The sequence below is a fragment of the Diplotaxodon limnothrissa genome, linkage group LG20, assembly GCF_057381915.1.
Source record: "Diplotaxodon limnothrissa isolate DT_005_m linkage group LG20, D_limnothrissa_male_GT1.1, whole genome shotgun sequence".
Taxonomy (NCBI): Eukaryota; Metazoa; Chordata; class Actinopteri; order Cichliformes; family Cichlidae; genus Diplotaxodon; species Diplotaxodon limnothrissa.
The window spans coordinates 14054516-14063927 of record NC_140615.1 but is presented as its reverse complement, the minus strand read 5'-3'; the positions used below and the strand labels follow the sequence as shown (position 1 = coordinate 14063927).

Here is a 9412-nt window from a genome sequence, read left to right as displayed (position 1 = left end):
AATATTCAAAATGTGTTAAACTTTACAAATAGATGTGACCCACATGGACAAGAAACCGTAGAGAATGTTGCCTCACTGTCAGAAATATGAGGCATCTGATAGATATTTTACACTCAAGTACTCAAGAAATGAGTAATAGTAAGTCAGAATCTTAGACAAGCTAATTCGGCTAATAGAACATTGGGACTATTTCATAGAGCACCAGGAGGGTCACACACACAGAATTATAGCATTTCATGAATTAATAATTAACTGCCCAATAAAATATTCATCAGTAAATGAATTTTCAAATGAATTTTTAATGTATTCTATTTATTAAGACATCAATAAAACAATTAATTATTTGATAATTCAATGCTCAATAAAAAGAGGAGTTAAATCACTCTTTAAAATGTTAAAAACAGATTTTCAAAATGTCTTATGAAATAAAATTTAAAGATAGAAATAAATAAATGGATTCCTAAATTAAATTAGGAATCCAAACTTTTCTGAAATCTAAAATAATGCTTGTTTCCCTTTTCGATTCATTCTCGTTTCCCATTAGCTATTGGACTACCCTCTCCGATGAGGCGTCAAAGGTTTGGTAAAATAATATGAGCACTAACAAGTTGTGTAGGGTCATGTTAAGATTGCACAACTGGGATGTGACATTGTACCATGACTAATTTGCTTTGTTTTATTCACAAAGACCAAAAGAGTCATGGAAAGGTCACACGGAGAAGGTAATCAAATAGATAATCCTGTAATAATAAGATCATTGATTTATTGTTTAGACTCAACATACTGCTGAGGAGGTCAGGGTTTCCAAAATGGAGAATCCAATAGCTATGGAAAGGAAATTGAATTAAAAAGGAGGGATGGTATCATCATTTTAAATGTCAGAAAAGTTTTTAACTCCATTTACCCATTTATCTTATTAAATCGTATTTTTTTCAACTATTTTGAAAATCTGTTTTTAAATTTTTAATTTCAGGCTACTTTTTAAATTATGTTTTAACAAGCATTTCATATATTTTTCTTTAAACCCCTTTTCAGGTTGAGATATTTCATAATGGATTAATAGTTTGTAGAAATATGTATTTTTAATCCCTATCGATTGATCAAATAATGAATTACTTTGTTAATGACAAAATAAAAAGAGGACATTGAAAACGTGATTTACTAATTAATGTTTTATTGCACATTTAACTATGAATTCATGGCACGCTTCAAAGAAGAAACATCAAGATAAACACTCCATACCATGCGGTGGCGCTAAAGTGCCAATTCGAAGAAGACGCGAAATTAAAGAAGAAGAAAGGGGACACTTGGATTTTGAGTTTATTTAGCAGAAAGCGAGACAGTTCAACAACTGAACGATATATAGACTGATTAAAAATGGCCGGGACGGCTTCAGTAGCTGGAGAAGTGTTTGTAGATGCTCTGCCGTATTTCGACCAAGGTTACGATGCGGCAGGTGTGAGAGAAGCGGTGAGTAAGCGGGCAGTTCGAACACAGCGTGTTAGCTAACCATGCTACATGGCACACTGCAATGTTTCAGCGGACACTGTAGCTGGTTCATTTGCTCTGTTAACCAGACTCGTGTCAGGACAGTGTCTTTATTATATAGATTAAATGAAGTCTTGAAAAACCCATTTTTTATATATTTTATGTTATAAAAAAGCGAAATAGATGTGTCGATTAATTGAATAGTTTTTCCCTTTTCCCATTTTTAAGAATCGGTTCTTGACAGCCACCCTTCGACTGAGATAATTTCTCATGAAGTGAACAGTAGATTGGTCAAGTGATGGCCCAGATGTATCTCTCAGGTCCGGTGTCAGGTCTTTGCTATATTTTTCTAATTTCTTAAAGACATGACTTTCAGACTCACTAGATAGTTCTTAGGTCTGCCACTTCTTGTTTTGTTCAATTTCTTCAAATTTCAGAACAGGCAGAGAAATACCAAATCTCCATTTAACAGCTCTTTGGCAATCAACTTGTTGACCCAAAACAATATTTTATGAATTCCTTCGGGGTTTTTCTTTTAATTTCTTTTTATTTTGTAGATTTAACAAAAGAAATGGGGGAAAAAATTAGATGTTATCGTAAGAGGCTGCTGGTGACAAAGTATTTAAACATACAATTTAAGTTGGGTTTTCTCACTGAAAACAAGTGAGAAAGCAGCCCGTGTCCAAAGAAAACTTTTGAAGGATCTTCACAAAGCCTAATATATATTGGTGTCAGTGTTTTCAATAATTTCTTCGTGGTCACTACTAAACACTTCCCTGATCAAGACATTTCCCCTGGATCCTCCATTGGCTCTCATCACATCTAAGGTACACAGATTACTGCTGTTTGTGTCATGCAGCTCTACAGGGAGTGCAGAATTATTAGGCAAGTTGTATTTTTGAGGAATAATTTTATTATTGAACAACAACCATGTTCTCAATGAACCCAAAAAACTCATTAATATCAAAGCTGAATGTTTTTGGAAGTAGTTTTTAGTTTGTTTTTAGTTTTAGCTATTTTAGGGGGATATCTGTGTGTGCAGGTGACTATTACTGTGCATAATTATTAGGCAACTTAACAAAAAACAAATATATACCCATTTCAATTATTTATTTTTACCAGTGAAACCAATATAACATCTCCACATTCACAAATATACATTTCTGACATTCAAAAACAAAACAAAAACAAATCAGCGACCAATATAGCCACCTTTCTTTGCAAGGACACTCAAAAGCCTGCCATCCATGGATTCTGTCAGTGTTTTGATCTGTTCACCATCAACATTGCGTGCAGCAGCAACCACAGCCTCCCAGACACTGTTCAGAGAGGTGTACTGTTTTCCCTCCTTGTAAATCTCCCATTTGATGATGGACCACAGGTTCTCAATGGGGTTCAGATCAGGTGAACAAGGAGGCCATGTCATTAGTTTTTCTTCTTTTATACCCTTTCTTGCCAGCCACGCTGTGGAGTACTTGGACGCGTGTAATGGAGCATTGTCCTGCATGAAAATCATGTTTTTCTTGAAGGATGCAGACTTCTTCCTGTACCACTGCTTGAAGAAGGTGTCTTCCAGAAACTGGCAGTAGGACTGGGAGTTGAGCTTGACTCCATCCTCAACCCAAAAAGGCCCCACAAGCTCATCTTTGATGATCCCAGCCCAAACCAGTACTCCACCTCCACCTTGCTGGCGTCTGAGTCGGACTGGAGCTCTCTGCCCTTTACCAATCCAGCCACGGGCCCATCCATCTGGCCCATCAAGACTCACTCTCATTTCATCAGTCCATAAAACCTTAGAAAAATCAGTCTTGAGATATTTCTTGGCCCAGTCTTGACGTTTCAGCTTGTGTGTCTTGTTCAGTGGTGGTCGTCTTTCAGCCTTTCTTACCTTGGCCATGTCTCTGAGTATTGCACACCTTGTGCTTTTGGGCACTCCAGTGATGTTGCAGCTCTGAAATATGGCCAAACTGGTGGCAAGTGGCATCTTGGCAGCTGCACGCTTGACTTTTCTCAGTTCATGGGCAGTTATTTTGCGCCTTGGTTTTTCCACACGCTTCTTGACTATTTTGAATGAAACGCTTGATTGTTCAATTTTGAGACTGCTGCATCCCTCTGCAAGATATCTCACTATTTTTGACTTTTCTGAGCCTGTCAAGTCCTTCTTTTGACCCATTTTGCCAAAGGAAAGGACGTTGCCTAATAATTATGCACACCTGATATAGGGTGTTGATGTCATTAGACCACACCCCTTCTCATTACAGACATGCACATCACCTAATATGCTTAATTGGTAGTAGGCTTTCGAGCCTATACAGCTTGGAGTAAGACAACATGCATGAAGAGGATGATGTGGACAAAATACTAATTTGCCTAATAATTCTGCACTCCCTGTACAGTCTGTAGTAAGAGCAGTGCCATAACAGGAGAGCTGACAACAGAAAAGCACTCTGACACTCCCACGGCATTGTGTGCAACACCATTTGGCAAAAAACAGTTACTCATTCAGCACTTAAAGATTTTTCTTAAATCTTACAAAAATATGAAGGTATCTATCTATTGCATATGTTTGGATTTGATTCTCTTAGTATGTGAGCAGTATTTAATGTTTTCTTGATTTGCTGTAAGTCGGAGTCCATTAGACTAGTACAGTTTTACAGCAACATTTATCTTTCTTCTCATATTTTTCTCAACTTGCAGCTCAATGACTCAATGACTGTACTTGTCCAGTCATTGATCTCCTTCATGCTCAAGAATAAGATTGCATCTGTCTTTAGATCAACAAGACAAACATTTGGATAACACTCAAAAGGGACATCAAATCCTGTACATATTGTTGCAGTAGAATATTTGAATATGGCAGCAATGGGAATGTTTGATTTTCCACTAGTCTGTTATCAGAAGTTATGTTCTCTAAGGGTCTGATTCATTTTTCCATGTGTATGAAAAAAAGAGAAGTGTACCTTTTAACCAATAAGTATTACCCCACAGTTTCAAAACTGATGAATTCCTAATTAAAAGGCTACACCTCAAAGAGTTTCAGTTGTCGAATAACAAGAAGTGAATTGTGCAACTCTAATGCAATTCATTTCAAGTGAATTTCCCAGTGGCTGCAAAATATTCCCCGTGCCAAACACGAATCGTGTTTCTTCCTTCAGGCAGCAGCGTTGGTCGAAGAAGAGACCAGAAGATACCGACCTACAAAAAACTACCTGAGTTACCTGCCTACTCCTGATTTCTCTGCTTTTGAGGTGATGAACTCATCAGAAGTTTAAAACCTTCTTAGTGGTTTCAGCTGCTGACAAGGAAATAATGGTGCTTCTTCTTTGTTCTCACCCCCTTCAGACAGAAATAATGAGGAATGAATTTGAGCGGTTGGCAGCTCGGCAGCCGATGGAACTCCTGAGTATGAAGAGGTAAATGCTGCCAGCTGTAAGAGCCTGATGGTAGCTTAGCTGCAAGTTGAGCTTTTTGCTTATTTGCCACAGAGGAAGAGAGATGCATTCATATAGTCAACCTACTACACTGCTTCTAAGTTCTTTCTAGGCTGTTCACCCATTCACTGATTTACACTGTAAAGTTGTGTTTTTAATGCAGTGTAGTCTCGGGGCCCAAAGATCACAACCATTCATTTAAAGTTTGTCAAGGATGATGCAAAATATGGTCCTTAAATTGTTGATCTGCTGTTGTGCAGTCCTGTGAGTTTTTGTCCAAAGCTTCAGCTGTTGGTCACATTTGACTTAAGAATATTTTCGTATACAGAGGGTTCATGGTCAACTCAGTGACTGCAAGCTGCCCAGGCCCTGTGGCTGCAAAACAAGCACAAATCCACCGTGCTTGATAGTTGATGTGAGGCACTTGTGCTGATGTGCTGTGTTTGGTTTTTCCTTTGTTACAGAAGTGTTTTGGTTTGTTCAAATGCAACTTTTTCTAATTTTACTGTCATAAACTTTAACATTTAACATGCTAATCTAGGATTGTAGCATCGTTTTAACAAACGGTCAAAACTTCAGCTCTTATAGAGGTGCTCACAGGTGCTGATGAGTAGTTACTAAATTACATTTGAGTGGCATGATACAGTCATAATTCATATGCAAGCATGATGGATGTACTTAGTTTTTCACAGGATTTCATAGATTCTTGTGAAAAAACTGTTTTTATACAACTTGACTTGCTTTTCCAGTAGTAGCTGTATCCCTCCCCTTCTTTAATTACACAACTGTTCAAGTCACATGCCGTATCATACATGATTCTGGCACCACATTAAAAGAAAAAGAAAAAGAAATTCAACATTTTATGTAGCACTTAAATGATTTCCACATTTTCAGACAGGTCGGTTAACTCAGCTTTTGTTGTTGTTGTTTTTTTTTTTAATGTACGTTGTTGATAGTATTCCAAAATCTTTGGAAAACGGGGTAGTAACAGATGTGAGTGAAGTTGGCCCCCCACCTTCTTCAAATCCAGCAAAAGTGGTGTCACATGTTTGTGCTGGTTTGTGTTGCAAAAATGTTTGTTTGTGCCACTATCATTTCAAAGATATTAATAAAAGTTTCTAGAGGTCATCTAAGGTCAGGAGGTAGATGACTTCTTTGGTACAGTAATGATGGTGGAGGCTTCAATACATGTGGGAACGACAGCCTGACCCTAATGATGTGTTCAAGATGTCTGTGAAGACCTTTGTGAGTTCCACAGCATAGTCCGTCAGTGCTCGTCCAAGGATGTTATCAGGACCTGGAGCTTTGCTTGTATTGATTTTGGCAAGAGATCTCCACACACTGTCTGGGGATTGTATCACCACGGTCTGCAGAGTGGGCTTGTAGTCTGTGATGGTTTGTATTCCTTGTCACTGCCTCTGAGTATCTCTGCTATCGCTGAAGCTTTGCAAAATCCTCCTGGATTACTGCCTTTTCATCTCTGATGCCACGTGACAGGTTTGCCCTTGCTGTTCTTAGGCTCACCTAATCCTCGGCTCTGAAGGCTGCATTTCTCAACCTTAGGAGCCTTGGACCTCACCTGTGAGCCATGGTTTCTGATTGGCCCGGACAGTGATAGCTCTGGTCTCTGTGACATCATCGATGCATTTTGGGATGTAGGCAATGACAGTTTCAGTATATTCCTGAAAGTCTGTGGTGTTGTCGTGTGTGGCAGCCTTTTTAAAGATCTCCCAGTCTCTGGTGGAAAAGCAGTCTTGCAGTGCCATCAATTTTGTCTGATTTGGGTAATGTGGGGGGGCTGGTTGACCTTCTGGCCTTTAAATTTTCTTTAATATCTTTAAAATGATAGCGGCACAAACAAAAATTTTAGCAGCACAAACGTTTGACACCACTTTTGTTGGTTTTGAAGAAGGTGGGGGGGGGCAACTTCACTCACATGTAACTTAGTATTTTTCTGCTATTTTTTTTAATTTTTTATTTTTTGCCTTCATTTCTGTTTGTTTCACACGTTAAAGTTTAACCCTCTGCTGTAAAAGGCTGTTGGGGTATTATCATCACTAAGTTTGTTAATGCAATAACTAAAGAAAGAAAGCAACATAGCAGCTACAGACGCTATCATAGGTGCATCTACTAAAAATCTCATGAGTTCTCGGTGACCGCAACCTCAAGTTCAGAGGTCAAGTTTTCTGAAAACCTTGTGAGAGCGATAATTGAAGAACCCAGCGATGTAGGATTTTCAAGTTGATGCCATCGGCGTGTCTACTAGGCAGAGGAGTAGCACTGGTGATCACCAGTATTTTAATAAATGTTTTCCTCATTGAGGTATGAGTTGCCGGCGCCCTCATCAGGACAGAAGAATGACATTACAGCGTGGCAGGAGTGCGTGAACAACTCGATGGCCCAGCTGGAGCACCAGGCGGTCCGTATCGAGAACCTGGAGCTCATGTCGCATTATGGAACCAACGCATGGAAGGCCTACAACGAGTGCGTACAGTCTCCAGATCCAGTCTGCACAGTGTTGATGTCTGTGGGGAAATACTGCTAACACGTGTCGTGTTTGATTTTTTTTTTTTTTCTTCAGCAACTTGGCCTTCATGATCGAGATGGCACAAAAGGAACTTCACAAATTCAGGTGAGTTCATTGCCTCAAACCTTTTGCTCCAAAACACGGTGTTTAATGTGTTTTAATATTTATCTGTTGGTGTGTTTGTTCTGCCACACAGGAAGCAAATTCAGGATTTGAACTGGCAGCGTAAGAATGATCAGTTGGCAGCAGGAGCCAAACTCAGAGAGCTGGAGTCTAAGTATGTTGTTGGAAGAGTTTACGTTTGTATCATTGACGCACAGAAGTTTTCCGTCTGTTTTAACATCTGTATTTGTGCCCTCAACAGCTGGGTGTCACTCGTCAGTAAGAACTATGAGATCGAGCGGGCAATCGTTCAGCTGGAAAACGAAGTCGCTCAACTCCGGCAACAGCAGGGAGACGAAAACAAGGAGAACATCCGACAAGACTTTTAGGAGCTACTGATCCCGCGGTCGGATTCCATCTTGGCTTGTGAGGCTAACAGGACTAAGAAGCAACCTTAGGACTGAAGTTTTTTTGCCGCGTTCCAAATGCGCCCATGAATCTCAATTTGCAGCACACAGTTTACCACTGTACACCTTATTCCAGTGTAAAAACACGACACAATACATCATCTTTTCACAAACGGAAAGTCGAACACAATAAAACGGCTTTTGTTGCCTCACGTGGTTTGGTAGGACAGGCAGATGAAATATCACATGTGACATTATTTAGTCTGTTGGCTGTAAATGCTAATGATATTATAGCATTAGCGTTTAGTGTTTTGTCACATGAGCTCATTTCGGAAGTTTACATCGACCTGATTCTTCAAGCTCTCTTCCAGCTCAACAGTGTGTTTGGAAAAATGTACATAGTTTGTTGTTTGAAGCCAGACTCATCTTTATGAGCTCCAGCATGACTTCAATTAATGTAATTTTTTAAAGCGGTTTTAATAAATTGAACTTTTCTTATATTGTAGTGTGAATTTGATTGAACTCTTAATATTTCCCTTTCTTTTTTAAACTTGGTCTGATATCCATTATATTTTATTCTAATTTAAAATCATAAAACACACCAGTTTCTTCTTTCCTGTGAGGCACAGCAGCCTTGGTTAGCTATATCCTCCTACAAGGGGGCCTTGGTGTGCTCTTTTACACAATACTCTTACAGTTCAGTCTTTCAATTCATGTACTGTTCAGCTGAAGCTAGTAGCTTTAGCACTTCTCCTGTTAAACCAGCTTCCATCTGATTGGCTGCCGCTCACAAACAGAAGAACATCAGGTGAGTTGAGCTGTCTGCCTCAGATGACAATTTTAAGGGGATCTCCACTCACCAATATCACACAGGTAATAGAAAAAAGCTGAAACAGAAACAAATGCAGTCTAAATCTGACCTTTAGGCTCTCAGGGAATACTTGAGTTCATGACAGGAAGTAATTTAATAGCTTCCCTTTTTAAACAGTCAGTGTACACAAGGTTGAAGGAATATTAAACATGAGATTAGGCTAGTTAGTATCCATAATAACATATCAACACGTGCATGTCCCTGTATACTAGACTCGTTTATTGGCAGCAGCTTTACTGAGTGCAAGATCATTTATTACACCTAAGTGCACAAATATCCGGTGACAGACTGTTGTTGGCTAACTAAATTACAGCACTATGCACAAATTAGTGGGATCCTTGACAGTGACACGGGGTGGGAAAATGTCAAGAAACCAAATTAAATACAGGAATTCTGCATTTGCTTTATAATATCGAGAAGCTTCCGTAAAGGCTTCACAGTGTAGTGGTTTACACATTTTGTTAAGAAGCAAACAATCTTCAGTATGCTTCTTGGAGGAGAGACAAATGTTGAGGCGTCCCTCAGGAAGATATTGGACCCCCTGTGTCCTCTGATGCACCCGTGTGAGGGTTACACAAAGTAAAGA

General features: G+C 39.2%; 1 protein-coding gene across 1 annotated transcript; it reads left to right on the top strand.

Annotated features, from left to right (window-relative positions):
• The first annotated feature begins 1312 nt into the window (after positions 1-1312).
• bcas2 (BCAS2 pre-mRNA processing factor) lies at positions 1313-8202 on the top strand. Its single transcript, XM_085344716.1, has 7 exons — positions 1313-1470; positions 4644-4736; positions 4831-4901; positions 7242-7403; positions 7501-7551; positions 7643-7723; positions 7811-8202. The coding sequence occupies exons 1-7, from the start codon at positions 1378-1380 to the stop codon at positions 7935-7937; spliced, it is 678 nt and encodes a 225-aa protein (XP_085200842.1). The 5' UTR covers positions 1313-1377; the 3' UTR covers positions 7938-8202.
• Positions 8203-9412: the final 1210 nt, after the last annotated feature.